The sequence below is a fragment of the Mustela nivalis genome, assembly GCF_964662115.1.
Source record: "Mustela nivalis genome assembly, chromosome: 4".
NCBI classification, from domain to species: Eukaryota; Metazoa; Chordata; class Mammalia; order Carnivora; family Mustelidae; genus Mustela; species Mustela nivalis.
Window position 1 is genome coordinate 90,015,725 of NC_139023.1, and position 23,694 is coordinate 90,039,418.

Consider the following 23,694-nt stretch of genomic DNA (forward strand, 5'->3'; position numbering starts at 1 on the left):
TTAATAAAGATAAGGTAAACTGATGTGTAATGACAGAGATCCATGCTAAATATAATGTGTATGTGTGTTTTCAATAATAGCTAGAAGTAATTTTTAACTATTTTTCAACAATTTTATTATGAAAATTTTCAAGCATACAGAAAATTTAAAAGAATTTTATAGTGAACACCTAGATTCTATCATTAACATTTAACTATACTTGTTTTTATCACCTTTTATTTCATCTGTTCATCAATCCATCTTTTTCTTTATGCATTTCAAAGTAAATTGCGGGCAGTAATTAGGAATACTGCCCACTAAATATTCCAGCATGCATATCATTAATGAGAGTTCACTATTTTCTTACAGATTATTTTTCCTTTTGAGGCAAAATTGATTTACAATAAAGTGCATATATCTTAAGTAGCCACTCACTGAATTTTGACAAATGGATACACCTGGGCAACCCTAATCTCTCTCAAGATGAAAAACATTACTGTCAGCCTTAGAAGTATTTCATCCCTTTCTATCAGCCTCCCACCTCTTCTAACATCCTTCTTTCCCTGGCAACCATTGTTCTGGGGTTTTTTTCCACCCTAGATTTGTTTTGCTTGTTGTAGGTCCTCATAAAATTGATTGCCAGAGTATGCACTTTTCTGTGTAAGGTTTCTATCATGTTTTAGACTGCCATCAACATGGAATTGCATGTATTAGTAGTTTCCTCCCTACTACTGCTCCTACTATTTCTTCCTATTATTGCTGAATGGTATTTGATTATATGGACATACTAGTTTGTTTATCTGTTCTTTTACTGATGGACATCTGGGCTCTTTCCAATTTTTGGCTCTTATGAATAAAGCTTCCATAAATATTCTTGTACAAGTCTTTCTGTGGACATACATTCACTTCTCTTAGGTTAATAACTGTGATTAATTTTCTGACTCATGAAATACATGTTTCTTTTTAGTTTTATAAGAAACTGCCAGACCATTTTCTTAAATGGTTATACAGCTTCATAGACCTTCTAACATTGTATTTAGAGAGCCAGTCGCTCGTTATCTCCTCTGTTTGGCATTGTTGTTTTTTATAATGTTAGAAGTTTTTTTTAAAGATTTTATTTATTTATTTGAGATAGAGTGCACGCATTAGTGGGGAGCCTAGGACTCCTGGGACTCTGGGATCATCATCTGAGCTGAAGGATAATGCTAGCTAAGAAAACCACCCAGGCACCCCTAATTTTAGACTGATGGCTCTGGAGTAGTATCCATGAGATGTGATTTTATTTCAATTGTTATACTTTGAACAAAATTTAAAGAAGTACCAGTGAATAATATCACACTCACATACAGACCACCCATCACTAACAAATGTTAACATACTGTCATGTTTGCTTAAAAAATTTTATGAGGATTAAAACTTCATAGCTACATATGATCTCCTTTATCAGGCCACTCCTCTCCCTCCCTCCCTCTTAGGGGCAGACACTGTAACGAATTTGGTATGCATGCTCCCTGTATGTGACTTTATATATTGACTTCATGCTCATGAACCCATAGTAATATGTAGTATCATTTTGCTTTTTGATGACTCAATTAATTTTAAACAAGTAAAATACAAACTTCGATGAAAGCGGTATACAATGAAAAGAAAGATCCCTTCCTCCCCTTCTACCCTCTCCCTTATAGACAAATTTTACCTATTCTTTGTGATTCTTTCTAGAAATGGAAAATGCATATACTAGCATATAAGTGTACATCTTTTAAAAATCAATCTATAAATGGTAGTATAGCATATGCTCTCTCCTTTCCATTAACTTGTCTGGCACTCCTACCATGTCACTACCTACAGGGCTGCCTTATTCTTTCCAACAGCTGTGTGGCATGATTATTAGTAAGACAAACACTATTGTAACTGTGTGTATCCCCTTTAAGATGTGTAAGATTCCAGAGATGTGAAAATTTAAAATATGAATCCTAAAATTGAAGGAAATATAATAACATGAGTGTGCCTGAGAGAAGGTTATAGCAAACCCTTGACACATCTCGGAGAGGATGGGATTGCTGCAGATGTATGTACACTCTCTACCTTACTCATTCCTATGCTATCTGAATCATTTTACAGTCATCTGTTACTTTTATAAGCAGAAGATAACACTTCTACCTTGAAAGAAAGCCAGGTAGCAACTTTACTCTGTATCAATATGGGATACATGGGATTTCTGCCCCTAGGCAGTGTTAGCTTGAGTGGACCTTGTTCACCTCAATGAATTTGCACAGTTTTCAACTGCACACTAGCAGAAACCTCTCCTCCCTGCTCCTCCCCATGAGACAGCTGCCTGGGGGACCAACCACCAATGAACAGAACAAAATTCAGCAGTTATTCATACCCCAAACAAGAATCTATAAAGGCAGCATTCTGCCACACTATAAGGAGAATGAGTGGACATCTCAAAGGCTATGAAAACCACCTTCTTGTTATCACCACTTACTATTAACAGTGAAATTTTTCGGTAACATGTTCCTGAAAATAAAAATATTGAGAAAAGCTTTCAGATGTTAGTTCAAGCCCACCCCCACCCCCCTCTATGCATTTATACATTTCATACACAGACTACATGTGTATGTTTTCTATTTAACAAAGTTGTTTAATCTAACCAAACACCATCTCCCAACCAGCAAGTTTTTCCCCCTTTGGTGAAAACTTAGGATGCAGTTTAGTCTTTGTGCTTCCCAAAGTAATAAATGTGTGAGTTCAGAGTGGTGACTTATTTTTGGAATCTGACTTAGGGAGAAGCTCTACTTGAGAAAATAACATTCTTTATTCTTTATTTTTTTTTAATTTTTTATTTCTTTTCAGCGTAACAGTATTCATTGTTTTTGCACCACACCCAGTGCTCCATGCAATCTGTGCCCTCTCTAATACCCATCACCTGGTTTCCCCAACCTCCCACCACCACCACCCCGCCTCTTCAGAACCCTCAGATTGTTTTTCAGAGTCCATAGTCTTTCATGGTTCACCTCCCCTTCCAATTTTCCTCAACTCCCTTCTCCTCTCCATCACCCCTTGTCCTTTATTCTTATCATATTGCAAGAGACTCTGCACACTGGTAAATGTATTTTGACAGTACTGTTTTTTCCTATAACAGCGCTCTCTACAGAAGAAGCTCTTCCTTTTTCCTTAGACCTTTAAGAACAGGATTACCCTGAATATAATATACACATATATTTTATTCTCTCATATATAGAGAGAGAATAATGTGTGTGTGTGTGTGTGTGTGTGTGTGTGTGTGTGTGTGTGTATATAGAGAGAGAGAGAGGTATAATTGACAAATGAAATTGTATGATATTTAGTGAATATACTATATTTAAGAAGGATGAGTGTCTCTTATGTAGCAGTGTCTTCTGAGTTGGATGGAGATATTCTCTGGTTAAATGCATTTACTTTTGGGGTGCCTGGGTGGCTCAGTGGGGTAAAGCCTCTGCCTTCGGCTCAGGTCATGATTCCAGGGTCCTGGGATCAAGCCCCATATCAAGCTCTCTGCTCAGCCAGGAGCCTGCTTCTTTTTCTCTCTGCCTGCCTCTCTGCCTACTTGTGATCTCTGTCAAATAAATAAATAAAAATCTTAAAAAAAAAAAAACAAAGAAAGAAATACATTTATTTTTATTTGTTGAAATAGGCTTACAGGTAAAAAAAAAAGAAATATGAAAGGGATGTTAAAGCATCAGGAAGAAGTTCCTAAAGGTTGTGCTCTCAGAAGACTTGTCTCCTCTTTGGGGATTAACTGGGCCTCAGAGAGGTGAGCCGCTGGCCCTGGGGACTGTCACTGCTACCCTGTGGTGGTGAGCTGGATGAGGCAGGATTTTTTAAAAGGATTTAATACAGTTGGTTTTTTTTAGTTGGTTCTCTTTGACAGAACCTTTTAAAGCATGCCATTGTGTTAGCAACGGCCTATAAAAAATAAACCTAATCCAAGCAGTTATGATTAGAGAATGTGCCCTGCGAGCATTTATTTGCTTTGGAGTTGTATGCTATTTCCAAGGGCATATATATATCATCATTGTTTAAGATTTGATGTTCCTTACTGTAAATTTTAATTTTGTGTGTGTGTGTTTCAAGTGAAACCCATTGCCACATTCAGTGAAGTTAACTATGAGGAATTTATTCAGGAGAAGTAATTGGTTATCTTGTAAGCTCTTCTGTTGAGTAATTTGTGATTTTTTTTTTGATGCTGTATTTTAAGAACGAAGGTAGACATGAAATAGACTTCCAATGCAAAAGGATTAAAGATTATATTTAATTTTGCATTTTCTTCAAAATAGGAAATCTTTATATTTTTGACAAGTGCATACATCTGATTATACTTGACATTAAGTTATTTCACCTATAAGCCAGATGGCAGAAGCTTTTCCTGCATCTGTGACTAGATTCAGAAATATCCGTTTATATTTTTTTAGATTATAAATGGATATAATAGTCAAAGTAATTTCCTTTCTTGTTGAATTAATGTAGTGCAGATAAAATTTTATTCAACCCTTTACAATTCACTTGATTTATAATCCCCTAATTACTCTGTGCTAGGAACTAAGGTGAACTTTAGGGATATGGGGGAAAAAACAAGACCAGTTACTTGTGTCTATGACTTACAGAAAATTTGCAAGTACCCAGTTAATTTTTGGGGCAGTATGGAAAAAACTCTGATGGGGACATCTTCGTTCTATGGAGTTTAGGGTTCAGGTAAGTTTTATCCTACTTATGACTTGAAGAAGCTTGTCCTATTATTAAAAACTGTTTAAATTATTTTTTCTTATTGAGGAGTCATATTCTGATAGATTGAGTAGATAGAAGCCATTGGAGAGAAAAAGGAATGGATGTCAAAAAACTGACAAAGGGGGTTAAGAAAAAAGGAAAAGACGGTCAGAGGTCAAACCCAATACGAACACATTATGTTCAAATCCACATGGGTGGATTTTATATGTATCAACTGCAGGAGTGATTGCTTGGTCGTCATGCATCTGACTTTTCAACCAGTCTTGCTGGTGTGAATTGACAGTCTCAGCGGAGTTTACACTGTGGCTTAATGCATCACGGGGAAAAATGGTCTTACTCTAGTATTATGTCTGTATGTTATCTTTCACATAGCAGCTTGTGAAGTAGGTTTTATCCCAGTTTTGTAGATGTAGAAGCTATACAGGTTCTGAGGCTATTAAGTTGTAGAGCTGGGAGAAATGCTGCTAGAACTTGAAATTTCAAAATCTAGCTTCTTTGGCTACATCTGCCTTTAATGATCTTGTTTGAGGTTTTATTTCATTAAACACATAGAATAGCTTTTTCTTGCTGGCAATGGTTTAAGCAATGGGCTTCTTGCTCCTTTAAGCTGGAGAGTTATCTTGAAGTGTCTGTCTTAACCTCTTTTCTTGAAGTCTTGTGACTTTAAGCTACAGCTTACTATTCCTTAAAGGCAAAGACCATCCAAAATCCGGCCTTGGGCTGGGCATGCCCTAAAGGTCCCAGTTGAAGAAATGCACTCTCGGGGTTGGATAGAGGTTTAGAAGACAGAGATAAACCAAACTACAGAACAGTGATTGAATTTTAGATATTTAGGCTTCTAAATTAATATTTTTCTAGCACATTAAGTCTTTTTTTTTTTTTAAAGAGTTTATATTTATTTGAGAGAGTAAGCAAGCGTGAGCAGTTGGGGGTGGTGTTGGTCAGAGGGAGAGGGAACCTAGGATTGTGACCTGAGCCTAAGGCAGACGTTTAACCACCTGAGCCATCCAGGTGCCCCTCGCACAGTATGTCTTAATTATTAAGTTCCTTGTTGGCAAATATGTCACTTAATGTAAAGTCTTTAATCTTACTTTGGCTATCCTATTTTATTTTGTACTTTTGAGTGACTGCAGATTTCCCTTCTAAACCCATTCACCCCTCTAGCAAACTCTGTAACGAAAAAAATCGTTTGAGAGATTGTAGATGTATTCTAGCACATACTAATGAATATGCATTTCAGTGTATTCAATCATATATTAATGAGGTTATATTTCATCATGAAGAGCAAAACAGTGAAACAAGTAGGAAGAAATTTTGATCATAATAACAATATTTCAGGAACCAATAAAAATTGGCTATTTTCTCCAAAGTAACCAAATGGTGGAACACTGGGTTTGAAGCCAGGAAATGACTTTAGGTCTCTGCTGTGGCTTGTATTGTGACCTTGGGCCTTTATTCCCAAGAAGGAGCAGTCTGGCTCTGATGTCCTGTAGGTCTAGAAAGCCGCTAGTGTCTACCCTTCTTGTCCACTCTATTGTGTGTTCAGCGTGGATTACCATGAATTTATCACACATCCTATATGTTATTAGAAATTCTTGTGAACAAATTGCACAACCCATCCCAAAGTGGTTTTGTCTATATCATATTTTTAATAAAAGAAATCTGGAGTATATTATTCATTTAAAAAGCACATGAAGATTGTAAGACTATGCATTTTTTACATAGATAAATTGTAAAAATTTATAAATTGTATTTTATATATGTGATATATATATATATACTTTTATATATATAAATTGTATTTTACATAGGTAAAATTGGCCCAATTATAGCCAGCTTTAGTGAAAAACGTGTCCTGAAATGGAATTGATTATGACAATATTGTGTCCTTTAAAAAACTTTAAGAATACTTATAACTTAAGTTATTCTGAAATGAAAGCTTCAAGAGCCTGATCTATTTTTAATATGTGCATTATAATCTGAGGTTGTCTGCTTTAATGCAATATTTTAGAGGGTATTAACATAAAAACTTGGAAAAATAAAATACATGTACTCAAATAGAAATAGAACTATGAATATAACATTTAAAATACTTTGATTTATAAAATTACTTTAGAAATCGAATCTTACCCCTTAACAATTTTGGTCACTGTTTATATAGTGCTATGAAAAAGTTTGGCAGCTGAAGAACAGAATGTTGTCCCTTTTTAGAATGGGGTTACAGCAGACATACAGGGGGAGTCACATTTGTCAGGGCAAAGGTTATTAGAATTCTATTTTAACTTACAGTGTAGACGATAAATGCACCAAGCTTATTTTCTCAATCACCAAATTATTCACGGAAATCTTCATTTTTTACTGAATGGAGAATACCTTCCAGAGAAATAAGAATAAAGAAGAAAACATTCTGCTTTGATTTAATTTTCAGGGACTGTGAGTTTTATGACTTTCCATGCCTGGTGACTGAGTGTGTGGCATCCATAACGTGGGACCCAGGACCAGTCTCACTGGACATACAATACCCATCCTGGAGAGGAAATATTTTAGAGCCTCTTGCTACCATTTTCATCAATTCTAAGGCCCACATTTTCTCACATTTTGGACATTTCTGAAATAGGAATATCTTTTTTTTTTTTTTTTTAAGATTTTGTTTCTTTATTTGACAGAGAGAGAGAGAGATCACAAGTAAGCAGGCAGGCAGAGAGAGAGGGGGAGGCAGGCTTCCCACTGAGCAGAGAGCCTGATATGGGGCTCGATCCCAGGACTCTGAGATCATGACCCGAGCCGAAGGCAGAGGCTTAACCCCCTGAACCACGCAGGCGCCCCTAGGAATATCTCTTATTAACCGTGACTTCTTGGCATTGTGTCCTGTGCAGTTGGAAGTTCTTATATCTCTTAAAATTGATGAGATTTTAGAATCAGTAAAAATACACTATGCTTTGGTTCATGGTTCTAACTTTACTCCAGATTTATGGATATTTAGATAATACAAGGGCTTATAATTTATGCAGTTGATATCGTCTTAGTGATCAAGTATGAGAGAACAAAAAATTTAAAATTTTATATTTAAAAGTTTACTAGGCATCCCACTGATAAAAAGCCAAAAAAATTTTTTTAAACAAAATCCTATTTTGAGAAGAAAGGAAGGAGAGCAGGAGGGAAGGAGAGGGAAAAGAAAACGTGCAAACCTTTCATGTCCGAATATGACACCCAAGTTTCTCTGAAGCACAAGTGATTTTTGAAGTGATTCTTTGTCAGGAGTTGGGCATAATTATGAGTAAAGCAAGCAAATATTTTGGAGTCAGATGCAGTTGGGTGTACAGATTAACTTCACCATTTCTGGTAGTGGGACCTTGAAAATACTTAACTTTTAGGGCCTCATTTCTTAAATAAAATTATGATAACTCTAGTTACCTGATATCTGCTTAAAAATAGTAAGCTGATATAAGGAATGATAGTTACTCTTGTTATCATCTTTGTCATTATTAGTATGATTATTTGCAAAATACAAATTAAAAAATACAAAATACAAATAAACACAAATACAGTGTTAAATTCCTCCATGGAAAACTTTAACTCAGCAATCATTGATTTGGAGAATGTGCTGTATACAACGAGGAGAAATATGAACTATAGTAACTTAAGTTTACTTGAAATGTATACATTTAAGAGGAATGTTATCATATATCTTCAGTGATTCTAGCTGTACATCTTACCTAAGAAGGAGGAAATTGACATAACCTTCACATTTATATTCATATGTAAGTGGAAAGAGTTAGCTGCTCATTTACGTTTTTAAAAAGAAATGTTACATGGTACTTGTTTTTTGGTAGTATATCATAATTTTCTATCTGTATTGTTCAAGTAGTTGCATAAACAGTTATAGCTTTTGGTTTTTCATAAGCTTCTTCATGGACCTTTGCTGGAATAATTTCCCCCTAATCTCTCACACACTATCCTGTCTTTTTAGCCTAATTAATTTCTATTCAACTTTTAGATTTCATTTCGAAGTCACCTCCTCAGGGGAGCCTCCCAGGATATCCCACGTTTAAACTCCTTGTAGCTCCTCTCCTATCATGTGTCACAATTTGCAGTTTTTTATTTGTGTACTTGTTGGATGTCTTTCTTCCAGTTAAGTTCCATGAGAGTAGGGATCCCATCTGATTTTTCCTTACTATTGCACTCTCAAGACCTAAAACAGTCCCTGGAACATTTTTGTACTGAATAAATATTTAATACAATATTTTCATTACTCAGAATCATTTATTTGTAGAAGTAATTTAGAATTTTGGAAACAAGTAGTTTGATGAAAGTTTCAGAATAGAGATCTATATGCTTTAACATTTATTGAGCATCTGCTTTGTGTGTAAATGTTGTTTTTGTAGCTGAATGAATTACAAAGTAAATAAAAGAGGAAATGACCATCTAGAAACCAAGGTAAAGCTGGATGGGCATTTTGGTGTCCTCTCTATCCAGGCATCTGATATTTACTTGCATCTCCGTGTTCTATATCAAAAAAAAATTTTCTTTCTTACACTTATGTTCTTATGAAAAATCACCATTTGGATACTTACTGGAAATTATCCTTGCTTTTAGTATTGCTGGCAAACAAAAACACCTGGGCTGACTAGGATAACAGTTGCCTAAACGATTTCCAGGACAATTAAATTCTTCCTAAGTTTAGCTTAGGTTTCAGTTTTATCCACACCCCCCACCCCAAATGTTTGTTTCTTTCAAAATTATCTCACTGTAAATATGAAGATATATACTGTGTTGGTGTGTGTATATATTTATGAGAGAGTGGAAAGAGGGGGGATATATGAGACATGTAAAGAGAAATTAAAATCTTTAAAATGTTATTCATTGTTTGGGAAAATAAGAGCATCATTGACTTTCAGGAAAAATATTTCTGCAAAATGCAGGTAAAACAGAAGAGCCAAAATTGTAAAATCTGGTGCGTATAGCTATATCATGGAGCTCATCCACCAGAAGTCACTTTTCTTAATCCGAAACTGAACTACTGAGGTAAATTGAAGTATTTGAACATGGGAATGAGATCTAAGTTTCTTTGGTTTACTATGTTCCATACTCCCTTTCTGGTATAGTTTTTAAAATTTTGAAAAAGTCTTATCTAAATACTCCAAACATAATTTTGTCTACATTTATTCTTTTTTTGTTGTTTTTTTTACATTTCTCCTTAAAGTGATAGAAAATGCGTATTAGCTCATATTCATCAATTTTTTTTGTTTATATGATAAATCAAGCCATGTTTCCTCTCCCTCCAGTTTATTAATGATGGTGTAATAAGTATATAGATGTATTTTTTCCTCCAGATGCTTTTGAATTGGTCACATGCATTTTTAAGTGAAAATCTTTTTCAACTTTTTTTGTAACCCTATTTTCAAGTCTTTCCGCCAAGTGGCTTTTGGCCATTTGCCCAAATCAAGTTAACTCACAATTGGTGATTTGCCATATCCCCTGGAAGTGGTTTAGGAAGTGGTACAGGATTTCAGTTTTGCAAAATGAAAGGAGTTCTTTAGATGGATGGTGGTGATGTTTGCACAACAGTGTGAAGATGCTTAATGTTGTGCTTAATGAAGGTGCTTAATGTCACTGAACTGTACATTTTAAAATGTGAATTTTGTCATATATATTTTATCACAATTAAAAGATAAATATATATTTTAAAAGCCACATACACACACAGAGCCTTGGCTTCCTGGAGGGTGTGAGAATGTGAGAAGATGTCCAAGGAGACCAGTTTCCTAGAGGAGCGGCAGTGGGTACTGGTGGGCGAGCTGTCTAGACACTCTTTCTGAGTTGAAGAGGGGGCTGGTTATTGTCACATGGGAGAAACATTCCACTTACAGCATTGTTTCATTGCTTCATTTTCCAGTCACTGATTAGGTCTTCTGTGTTCCTTGGAGACTTCAGTGCCACTGTCTTAAAAATGATAAATTCTCCAAGGAGAAAGGTCCTACAAGGAGCAGGACAGTCTCCAGGAACACTTATATGTGGGGTACCTAAGCAATATTTACATTGACAGAAGATTGGACTACATGAATGAATATTTATTTATTTATTTATTCATTCATTCATTCATTCATTCTAACTTATTCCAATAAGGATTTAATTCAACAGATATTTATTGTTCACCCAAAATGTGCCACTTACTGTTCTTGGTACCTCAGATATGTCAGTGAACAAAACAGATAAAGATCTCTGCCTGCCCTCTTGGAGCTTACATTTTAATGGTGAGAGACAAGACAATAGACCTCAGACTGAGTAAATGATGTAATATGTGGAAGAAGGAGAAAACAGAGCAGTGTTAGGGAGATGAAGGCTGCCTGGGAAGAGGGGTAGATGGCAGGTTTCAGATTAAGTAGGATAGTCCAATCAGCCTGATGGAAGGTGTCATTTAAATGAAGGCTTGACTCTCTTTTTTTTCTTTTTTTTAAACTTTTTGAGAAACCTCCATTCTGTTTTCCAGAGTGGCTATACCAGTTTGCATTCCCACTGACAGTGCAAAAGGGTTCCCTTTTCTCCACATCCTCACCAGCATCTGTTGTTTCTCGTGTTGCTGATTTTAGCCATTCGGACAGGTGTGAGGTGGTTATCTTATTGTGGTTTTGACTTATGTTTCCCTAATGATGAGTGATGTTGAGCATCTTTTCACATGTCTGTTGGCCATCTGTCTGTCTTCTTTGGAAATGAAAAACTTTTTGAGGAACCTCCATACTGTTTTCCAGAATGACTACTCCAGTTTGCATTCCCATCAGTGGTGTAAGGGAGTTCCCCTTTCTCCATGCCTCGCCACTACCTCTTTTTTCCTGTGATGTTAATTTTAGCCATTCTGATAGGTATGAGATGGTATCTCACTGTAGTTTTGATTTGTATTTCCCTGATGCTGAGTGATGTTGAACCTCTTTTCATGTGTCTATTATTCATCTGGATGTCTTTGGAAAAGTGTCTGTTCATATCTTCTACCCATTTCTTCATTGGATTATTTGTTTTTTGTTTTTTTTGGGGGGGGTGTTGAGTTTGATCAGTTCTTTATAGATTTTGGATGCCAACCCTTTATCTGATACATCATTTGCAAATATCTTCTTCCACTCCATCAGCTGCCTTTTGGTTTTGTTGGTTGTTTCCTTCTCTTTGCAGAAGCTTTTTACCTTGATGAGGTCCCAATAGTTCATTTTTGCTTTTGTTTCCCTTGTTAGATATGTCAGAAGACATATGTCAGAAGACATATCTAACAAGAAGTTGCTGTGGCCAAGGTCAAAGAGGTTGCTGCCTGTGCTCTTCACTAGGATTTTGATGGTGTCCTGTCTTATATTTAGATCTTTTATCCATTTTTGAATGTACTTTTGTGTATGGTGTAAAAAAGTGACCCAGTTTCATTCTTCTGCATGTCACCATCCAGTTTTCCCAACACCATTTCTTGAGACATTTTTCCCATTGGATATTCTTTCCTGCTTTGTCAAAGAAAAGTTAAAAATACAACTACCCTAGGACTCAGCAATTGCACTACTAGGTATTTCATTTGAAGGGGCACATGTTTGATATTAATAATATCCAGATTATGGAAAGAGCCCAAATGTTGATTGATGAATGGATAAAGAAGATGAGGTATATATATATATGTACAATGAGATATGAAATGAAATTTCATATAATGAAACTTGGGCGATCAAAAAGAATGAAATCTTGCCATTTGCAACAACATGAGAATGTATTATGCTAAGTGAAATATGTCAGTCAGAGAAAGATAAATACATGACTTCACTCATATGTGGAATTTAAGAAACAAAACAGATGAACATGGGGAAGGGAAGGAAAAATAAAATGAGATAAAAACAGAGAGGGAGGCATACTGTAAGAGGCTCTTAACTATGGAGAACAAACTGAGGGTTACTGGAGGGAGATTGGTGGGTGGATGGGTTAGATGGGTGGTGGGTATTAAGGAGAGCACTCATTGGGATGAGCACTGGATGTTGAATGTACATGATCAATCACTAAATTCTACTCCTGAAACCAATACCACACTGTATGTTAAATAACTTGAATTAAAGAAAAATAAAGGAAGAATTGACTCATGCATAGAGGAAAATGTTTTGAGGGTGTTTTCATGGCCATATAAAGAAGTGAGATAAATGGAGGGAAGACTCTGGTTAACTTACAATTCTGCCAGAGAGACAAAGGGAGTGTGCCTCTAGGCTTCTTATTTTTAACTCTTTCTTCTTTAAAGTGTAGTATTTTACAACTTTCCTTTGAGGAACAGAAAACTGCCAATTATTTTGTTATGGAAGAAAAAAACAATTCATAGGGCTTCTAAGTCTAAAATATATTTTCATTCTCTGTGCATTCTTAGAGCAAATATGTCTTCTGCAAGTGGCCTATAATTAGACAACAAAATATAATTCTCCCTTAGGGATAAAAGATAAACTATAATAGGTCAAGGTTTAAAAGAAATGTGGGAAAATATCTCTCAACTCTAGAATTTCTCCCCTCAGAAGAAGTGTCTTACTCAAGTTTCCAGTATCTGTTCCAGCAAGTAAAGGGATTCTCATCTTTGCACGTGTACCTGTACCTTGAAAGACTGTGTCAGCATGCCCAGTCTAAACTGACCTTTTTTGGTCTAGAACCATTACCTACCATTTATAATCTAGTCATGAACTAGGACTGCCGTTCAGGAAAACTGGTATTATGATGGGCTCTTCTCTGATACTTATTTTCTCTTTTGAAACTGTGGATGCCCTCTAACCAGAGGGAGCCCTTCTTTAGACTTTAGCATATGGTCTAACTTGACCTTTCCACTAAAAAGCCCTTCTGGCATTAGAGGCCATGGGTAGAAGAGTTACAGCTGTGTTTGCTTTAAGACACATTTGGCCATTGCAGGAAAAGAGTCTCCTATTTGTGCATATTTTGGGATGAACTTAGCACATTAGGGTTTATCACAACCAGACGTAATCTTTTGTGATAGAAATACTGGCACATATCCTCAAGTTTAAACATGACTCCCTTCATTTTTTATTTTGTTGTTGTTCAGACTTCTTTCGAACCAGTTTTTTTCTTCTGTCTCTCCTTCCTTGTCAGTCATGAAACAACTATTTTTTGAGAATTTACTCTGTAATGAAGGCCTTGGGGATCAGTGGTGAACCTAAAGCTTACATATGGTAATAAGGAGTGAATTTTTTTTAAAGATTTATTTATTTGAGAGAGAGCACGAGTGTGTGTGCTTGAGAGAGAGAGAGAGAGAGAACGTGCAGGGGGAGGGGCAGAGGGAGAAGCAGGCTCCCTGCTGAGTGAGGAGCCTGACATGGGACTCAGTCTCAGGATCCCAGTAATCATGATCTGAGCCAAAGACAGATGCTTAACTGACTGAGCCACCCAGGCATCCTGTGAGGTTTTTTTTTTTTTTTTTTAAGTTAGAAAATTTACTTTGGGACGCCTGGGTGGCTCATTTAAGTGTCCAACTCTTGATTTTGGTTCAAGTCGTGATCTCAGGTTCTTAAGACGAGCTCCACATTGGGCTGTGTGCTAGGCGTGGAGCCTGCTTGGTATTCTCTGTCTCGCCCTCTCACACTTTCCCCCACCCTAAAAAATTTACTTTAAAAATTAGAACTAAAATATTCAAACATCTTTTGAGTTTATTTTTTAGAGTTTTATGAACTGGATAAAATATAGGAGATGAAACAAATTCTAGAAATCTCTCATATTAATTGTAAAACATGTTAGAAGTCACTAATTTAGAAGTAGGTTTCAAAACCTATGCCAAATGTACTGTTTTTCTAAAGACATCATTTATTTACTGAATGGCGAAATCTCTTAACTATCTTCTGTCAGAATTGTTACCATGTAGTATAACAACTGATTTGAGGTGTGTGTGGTTGTATGTTTGTGTGTTAAACGTGGCCATTTGGGACGTACCTGGCTTTGAAGGCTCACCACCAGTCCAGTTTTCTTCATCTCCCTTCATATCAGCTGATTTAGGCTGCTTGCCTACTAGCTACCAACATACCTAAGCTTTTTCTCCTGTGTTACACTATTCTCACTGATTAGAATTGTTTTTTTCTGTCAGTCCATGAAAATATAACTCCTCATCATTGCTCATCTCTTCCTTGAAAATAGCTTTTATTGACCACCCCACCCTGTTGACCATAAGTGATTTCCTCTTTTATTAATGCCTTTTGCTTCAGCACCTATCATGAGCGGCCATGAGATTACGGTAGTGTATTTGTGAGTACCTGAGAGATATTTCGTTCATTCATTCAAAAACTGTTGACTGCCCACTCTCTCAGACATTGTGCTCTAGGAAATACAACAATAAACATGTTAGACTTGTGAGTCATGGATATGAGAATCTACTAGTGATACTGAAAAGTAAAGCAGAATGGTGAGTGTTGTCAGTCACAAGATAATAAGGGAATATACAGCTGACATGTCAAAGCCAGTCCTCAGGGGCCAGTTTGAGACTTGCTTCCAGTTTAGACAAGGTGTCTGCCAAATCAGTGGTGAAAGAGACACGCCTTCCCTTGTGATAGGAGAGGGAGAGAAAGGAAAATATTAAGTAGATGCTGGAAAATTAGTGGAAGAAAGTCAAAGAGTTCCTCTCTGAGGTCGTCTAGTTTTGAACAGGAAGACAAAATGATCTGCTAAGGAAATGGAAAGAGAGCTTATTTGGAGGAGCTCTCTATAGCTCCTATAGAGAGAGAGGAAGAGAGATGACAGGAGACATTTAATAGTTACCAGGGAGCAGTGAGGGCTTGGTTCAAATCATAGGCCATGAATAATGACGCCTTTCATTGAAATCATAGGCTTTTCTATAGGAGCAATCTGCAAAGGAGTTTTGGTACCTATAGTGCAGAGGAGGCCAATAGGTGGAGTAAATGAAGGAGAATTCAAGATGCAACCTGCAGTTTACTGGAAAAGTCACTTTTCATCACTGACCTTCCATTCTTTCTGAACCCACGGATGATAATTCCCACTCCCAAGGTTGTTAGTATCTCAACATCAAAATGGTATTTTCATGTATTTAAAAGCATTTTAAACTACAAATAATACTAGGTAATAGTTATGATCTTACCTATACATTTGAATCAGTAACATTTTTCAGAATTTTCTGGGCTGAATGTATAAAATGATACAAAAACACCCCCCCCCCCGTGGAAAAAAAAACCACACCCAAATCAAAAAGATCTTCAAATCCAATGTAAGCTCTAAGCCAGCTATAAGAATAAATAGGCTACCAATGATGTTGAAGAGAAAAAAGCTGAAAATAATCTTTGAAGTGCACTCTAACAAGAGGATGCTTTTCTGGGAATATGAAAACACAAAGGTTTAGATGTACAAAGATCAACTAAAAACATCCTTAGAAAGTATAAGTATATGCTTAGAATTATTACAATGCATTGAATGTTTTTATTAACAGGTTCTGTTTCTTTTCAAAAGATGCATAAAACATTTTTTTAAAGGCATTCAAAAATATTCTTTCATGCTATTTTTGTTATTTTAAAAAGTCAAACACAAACTACTGCTGTTTAGAAAATCTGTGTACAGTAAGTAGCCTATTGCCCTGTTCCCTTTCTTTCCATGGAGGCTGACTGAATGTCATATATGGCAAGGCTAAAGATAGAAAACACATACAAGCTGCTTCTGATTTCTCTTTCCTATGGAAATGTCTTTAACAAGTGCACTTGATACAGACTCTCTTTTTCATTCTGACTTCTGGGCATAATCCTCTGGAATCTAGCCCTGCTTGCTTTCCAGCATGCCTAATAGTCTGAATGTTTAACATTTTTAAAGGGTAGTTGTTCATCACAGGTTCTGGATTATCTTTTCATATACCATTTCTCTGCTTCTACTTACATCCCCCCAATTAATCCAAGTTATCAACTGACCTCTTTTTGATATAGAGCCAAAAAAAAAAAAAAATGAGCAATACTCCAATCCCAAGAAGTAGCTGCATGACAAAATGCATTTGACAGTATGAAACTATTGCTGCTAGAGATACCTATTTATTAGTGATTTATAAGAGAATATAATTGATGTAGAATATGACCCTTTATCAAGCTGGAGGACCGTGTTTGTTACATTTCCACAGATCATCTTACATTGAGACTTTTGATCTGATTTAGGACCCACATAAGCAAAAATTTCCTCTCCCCTTTCCTGTAACTATTTAGCTCAGGTATTTCCTTCAGGCACTAAGTGAAGTAGACTGTTGGTCATGTTGGGACAACTGTCTAGCCCAGGAGACTGATTACTTAATTTGACCTTTCTATTGAAGGATATAAAGGGAGAAAAAAGGGAGGAGAATTCTATTTTTAAAAGGAAAATACGTTTGTTTTTTCTTTTTCAAAATTAGTAAACAAATATTGAAAGACAGGGGAAAGTAGGTAGTTACAGAATTTGTGTGCGTGTATTAGAACTTCTAGAAATCTTATATAGAATTCTGATGCTGAAAAATAAGGAGGCAGGTATGGGGCAATGTGAGACAGTTTTCACCCAGCAATATCCTGGATATGGGCCAGTGTAACCTTCCTAAGTCAAGGTGTTCCTGAAGTCTTGGATTTGGCCTCTCTGTCCTGTTCCTCCTTTCATCCACACCACAATTCGTGATTTGATGTTCTAACAGGAAGGTGGATGTTTGCTTTGGAAAATAATTTCTTGGGGAGCTTGGATAGTGCAGTTGATTAAGTGTCCAACACTTGGTTTCAGCTCAGGTCGTGATCTCATGGTCAGGAGATTGAGCCCCAAGTTGGCCAAGTTGGCCATGCTTAGTGAGGAATCTGCTTAGGAATCTCTCTTTCCTTCTCCCTTCCACGGCCACACTCAGATGTGTGCACTCTCCCTCTCTCTCTCTCTCAAATAAATAAAAGTTTAAATTTAAAAAAAAAGAAAAAGAAAGAATTTCTCCATCACAGTGTATTGCTGAGCACCATGAGGCAAGCTTCACTGACTTTGCTTTGTTATTTTGGCCTTTGATGCGAATGTGGCAAGTAGCAAGTGGACTCTGGCCCCTCTTACCAGGTCATCTTTATGTTGCCAGCTGCACTTTGGGGTTACATATTTTCCCACGTAAAGGGAAAATTGGTAGGGATTAGAAATTTAGAGTAACTTTTTCTTGGCTATCATATTCAGTAATTTTGACAAATTCTGTAATTTTTTTTTTAAGATTTTATTTATTTATTTGACAGATAGAGATCACAAGTAGGCAAAGAGGCAGGCGGGGGCGGGGGCGGGGCGGGGGGTGGGGTAAGCAGGCTCCCTGCAGAGCAAAGAGCCCTATGTGGGGCTTGGTCCCAGGACCCTGGGATCATGACCCGAGCTGAAGGCAGAGGCTTTGAGCCACGCAGACACCCCAAATTCTGTAATTTCTAAATTTATGCTTAAAGTAGCCTGTATTTCATGTTGTTTAATTTTTGTTTCATCCAGGATATTTTTTTTTTAAGATTTCATTTATTTATTTGACAGAGAGAGATCACAAGTAGGCAGAGAGGCAGGCAGAGAGAGAGAGAGAGAGAGAGGAGGAAGCAGGCTTCCTCCTGAGCAGAGAGCCCGATGCTGGACTCTATCCCAGGACCCTGAGATCATGACCTGAGCCGAAGGCAGCGGCTTAACCCACTGAGCCACCCAGGCGCCCTTTTTTTTTTTTTTTTAAAGATTTTATTTATTTATTTGACAGAGATCACAAGTAGGCAGAGAGAGAGAGAGAGAGAGAGGAGGAAGCACATCCAGGATATTTTTAACCATTAATTTTTTTTCAAGCAAAGTATAGGTTTCTTAATTTCGTGACAGTAACAGCTGGCATAAGTTTAGTTAAATGTTAGTAGAGTTACAGAAAATGAATGTGACATAATTATTACCTGCTGAGTAAATTATATAGTTCTAATTTTTAGTTGCACAGTGCCATCTACTGGATCTGTGTACAAAAACACTGTCATTTTTCTTCAGTTGTGGTGGTTTGGTTATAATCAACTTTTAATATTGAGGTGCTTTCTGATACTCATCTTTAATTTAAAAGAGAGACTATCTAGCAAGACCTGTGTATTCAAACTTTTCTTAGTTATACAGATGCCAAAACAAAGCACACACGCTACAAATCATAACAGTTCTTCTCTAGGGATCTATCTACATTGTACTTCATTTTCTTTGAGTATCTATTTTTGCTTTGGGGATATAATCCAATTGCCTTTTATGCTAAAGAGAACTTTTATTAATGATTATCATATATCTTTTCCTTCTATTCCTGCCTTACTCTTTTAATTGCATATTTGCATGCCTATTTATTTAATGTCTTTTCTATCCTGACAGACTGAATGCCCCACCAAGGCGCATAATATATACTCAGCACCTATTGTACAGATGTTACAGTTACCTGAGAGAATGGCAGGAATACTTGGAAAACTGATAATATATTGATATAAGAAAATTTTAAAAATTGTAGTAGTAGTATGAAGGAGTTATTGATTGATACATCTTGTTGTCTACTCCTTTTACTTGGAAAAATAACCCAGAAGTTTTTTGTTTTGTTTTTAAATCACTGATATCATTTTAACACTGCACCTCATTTCTCAGTGAGTTATATTCTTTCCTGTGGACCTGTGTGGAGCATGGTATTATACATGCACAAAAAAGAGAGATATTTCATTCAGTTAAAGCATCTTAATTAAAATTAGTACCAATAAAGGACAAGTATACCCCCGTAATTCAAAACTACAAGTAAAAGATTCAAATATTATCCTTCCTCTTCCTTGCTTAGCTTCCCCATCACTTCTATGTTGTATAAACTCATGCCACACAGGACCAGAACCAAGAATAGCCAGATGAAGCTTTTAGAGCCAGTCTCTCCACCCTTCACTTTTTTCGTTTAAGAGAAGAACAGAAAAGAAAGAGCAGGCAGGAATATACTAGAGGCAAAAAGATTAAAGCACATTTATAAACAAAATTATAAAATCTGAAAAATGTTAGTGAAGTAAATATATAATATACTTGGTGAGAAAAAAAAACTTGGAGTTTTGGGGGAAGTAATTTGATTTTTTTAAAAAAGCTGTATACACTAAAGTTGAACTCAGAAGGAAAGTGAGATTAGCTATTTATGAGCTCATGCAGACTACTGTAGAGCAGATAAGCAGACATCTGGAGAGAGCAAAGAAATTCTCGGATAGTTTTCAGCATGGCCTGAGAGAGATGAAATAAGGCAGTGTAATTTAGAAACCCTTGTCCTGTTGCCCCAAAAGAAATGTAAACAGTTAAAAAGCTTTTAACATTCTTTACTGTCACCTCAATTGTCTGAAGACCTTACTTACCTATCCATCATCCAGTTTCGAAAAGACTGAAAATAGAAAAAAATGTATTTAACGGCCTAGATACAGTCACTATTGGAGTCCAGTTTATTACTACACATCCATTTTTGGTTCTGCAAGTTTGAATCTGCCAGGACTGGAATGCTCAGGTGTTAGTTGCCGACAGTTTCATGGTAATTTTAGGCTGGGTCTGCCTTTGGGTAAGTCATATCAGTAAAAATAAGGTTAATTTTCCTCCTATTACCTCTGCTTTGTCTGGAAAATAATGGCATCATATTTCTAAAGTCTCCCAGGGAATTGATTCTAGTCTTTGAACTCTCAAAAGGATGAGAATAGTAAAGTTGGCTGGAGTGCAGACAAATTGAAGACTTTATTCCTGGTTTAATTCTTGAAAGCATCTTCTGATCTCAGAGGTAAAGCTGTAGAACAGAACAACAAAAGCATGATAGATAATTGGAGTTTTGATCTAGAAAAAGCCATCTCATTATTACAGTTTTGTTATCTTTCACTTCTTACTCTAATTCTCCATTCTCCGTCCCGAGAATTTCTGATTGGGACATGCATCTTTTTGTTTGCTTTCCTTTTGTCCCTTCAGATTAATTATTATTATTACCAGCTAAAGAGGACAATCAGTCACTTGTCATTTTTTGCCTCTCAAACACACAGTTCGTATTAAGAAGTATTGTATGTGTCCATATTTCAGTATGTGTACATTTAAGTCAAACTTGTCGAGAGGGTTTTTAAAATCTTCTGTGGCTCTCAGCTTTAACCATTAGATTATATCCATTGGATTATATCAGAATTTCCTGGAAGGTAGATTTCCTTCCTTCTAGATCATTTTAACAGTGGTAGTTTATGGAAACGAGTCAGCTAATCAAAATGTTTATATAAACAAATGCCTTTAGAAACTCAAGCCTATAACTATAACCTCAAACTATAACTCTGTCATTAAATATACTCTCTCCTGAGCTCAGTGATTTTGAGAGAGGAAAGGTGGTTCTGTATAGGTATGACAGCAACCATTACCTTTTATTCAATAATTTTGTGCCAGGCACAGGGCTCGGTACCACACATGAATCTCTCATTTAATCCCTGTCGCAATCCTACCAGTGGGGCACCAGAGCTATGCCTATGTTAGGAATCAGAAGAGACCCTATATGAGAAATCCAATTCATTTTCTGGCATCCTTGAGGCAAGAGGACGGGGAGAGGACAGTGTAGGGGAGAGGGCAGTGCAGAAATGGTAGGGAGTAGTCCTGAAAATTTTTTTTTTTAACGTTTCCCGATTCTTTTATACATTATACTAGACCTGGTTTCTGTTTTTAAGATCTTACTTATTTGACAGAGAGAGAGAGAGAGAGAGAGAGAGAGAGAACACAAGCAGGAGCAGGTGAGGGAGAAGCAGGCTCCCGGAGGAGCAGAGAGCCTGACGGGGCTAGATCCCAGGGTCCAAGGATCATGACCTGATCCAAAGACAGACCCTTCACCAACTGAGCCACCCTGGTGTTCCTATACCAAACCTGTTGTTGTTCTTATTTTTTCTGCTGTGGGACCTCACAACTCATTTCTGAAACCTCAGTGTGCATTAGTTTTCACACTGAACATCTGGACAGGGACAAACAGTAAATCTCAGTTTTCTAAGTTGAGTAGAAAATGGCCTTTTGACCCTGGCTCATCCGCCGCCTTCCTCCTCTGCAGGTCTCCATTAAAAAGCAGTCTGGTTCATTTACATCCTTTTTTTTTAAAGAAAAACTTTGTTAATATGCCAAACCCTGTAATGCTCAAGCTTTTCTAGAAATGTTATCTTTAAGGGAGATTTATATAAGCAAGAAGAATCTTTGTGGTTTTATTCTGAAAGCCAAAAGAGTTGAGAAACAAGGCAGACTAATGCTGAGCTTTTTCACTTTCAAGCTATAAAATGGTTTCTGTATATGTTTATGAGGAAGAAGCAATTGAAACATTTATTTTTTCAGTTCTGGCAGAGCATGACCAGTGACTTTGAGAGTACATCTTGTCATAGGATAAAGAACGAGAAAAGGCAGAAAAGTGAACATTATTGTATATTTCTTCATAGAGTTGCATTTTTGAAGATACATTTTGTATTTTTTGATGGGACTATCTAAACAAACTAGAGCTCTATCCAGACTAGAGCTCTTAAAATGAGACTCAATTCACTCTTTTTTTTTTTTTTTAAGATTTTATTTATTTATTTGAGAGAGAATGAGGGGGAGAGAGAGAGAGAGAGAGAGCACGAGAAGGAGAGGGTCAGAGGGAGAAACAGACTTCCTGCTGAGCATGGAGCCCCATGCAAAACTCGATCCCAGGACTCCATGATCATGACCTGAGCTGAAGGCAGTCACTTAACCAACTGAGCCACCCAGGCGCCCCACACTTCCTTTATTTTTTACCAATAATATTACAAACTTAGCAAAATATGTGATATAAGGTGTCCAGGACATTTTTAACATGTGCTTTATTAAATATTATTGGCATTGTTATATTTTCCTCTCTGTCTTCACATACAAATAAATCTATATATGGACATATACAAAAATGTACATATATACTTATGTCCTTATTAATGAGATAAAAATTCTTTGTTTGGGTATTTCTTTGAATTCAGAAGGTAGCAAGAGAGTCATCTTTACACTCCTGACTAACACCAAGAGTTGAGTTCCTTAATGAATGCCATTAGAAGACTTTCCAAATTACAATTATTGCACAGTATTTCTGAAGTACCTTGAAATCTTATACCCACCTATCTCATCATTTTACTTGCTTCTCATAGACTCCCCTTTATTTGGTAAATCATGGAGAGAATGGACCAGTCAGATGCAACAGGTGCAAAGCCTACATGTGCCCATTTATGCAGTTCATTGAAGGAGGAAGGAGGTATCAGTGTGGATTTTGCAACTGTGTGAACGACGGTAAGTGGTGCCAATAAATGCTCTTAGTAAAGCTCTTTATTAGTTGAAATATATTGTATTTCTTAGCTTAGGGGAAAAATATATATATATTAAAGCTCTTAGTTATACCTTAGCTTTTCCTAAATACTGATACACATTCAAGAATAACTCAGAGGAATAGCACAAAGAAACAAAACAAAAACTCAGTTTTATCATCTGTAAACATGGGAGATAAAACTTTATTTTGCCTCCAAATGAGCCTTTGTGGAAGGGGATTAAGAAACAAAACTACTTGCCTACTTTGGAATTTTATAAGAAACACAGCATCTTCTGTGTAGGAAGTGGTATGCACGACTTTATGCATTTATATGAGGCTGAGAGGGGCGTGGAGGTCCCAAACAGAGAATGTTCTGGTTGGTTTCCTTCCACAGATTTTGTAAAGAAGAACTTTTATTTTATCTGTGTTTACAGATGATGAGTTTTCTTTTTTTTTCTCTCTGTTTTTATTTCTCTGAGTTATTACTGAATGTGAGCTCAACAGTATTTAGGAAGCTCTAGTGTAACTAAGGGCTTTAACATATGTATATATCATTTTGCCCCTCAGGTATGAATGTTGGAATGTTTAAGAAGGAAAAAAATATTCTGAAGGACTTTTCCAGATTCTTTATATTTTCACTTTGATTCCAATGTGAATTGACTGATGTTGAAAAATACTGCAAACTCGTTCAAAGCAAC

General features: G+C 36.5%; 1 protein-coding gene across 5 annotated transcripts in view; it reads left to right on the forward strand.

Annotated features, from left to right (window-relative positions):
- The window catches only part of SEC24D (SEC24 homolog D, COPII coat complex component), a 105,491-nt gene that overhangs the window by 37,323 nt on the left and 44,474 nt on the right, over positions 1–23,694 (forward strand). For all 5 annotated transcript variants that reach the window (XM_082727373.1, XM_082727374.1, XM_082727375.1 and 2 more), the window contains exon 9: positions 22,842–22,980. In XM_082727373.1, coding sequence (XP_082583499.1) covers positions 22,842–22,980 — 139 coding nt within the window. The remainder of the gene's footprint in view (positions 1–22,841; positions 22,981–23,694) is intronic.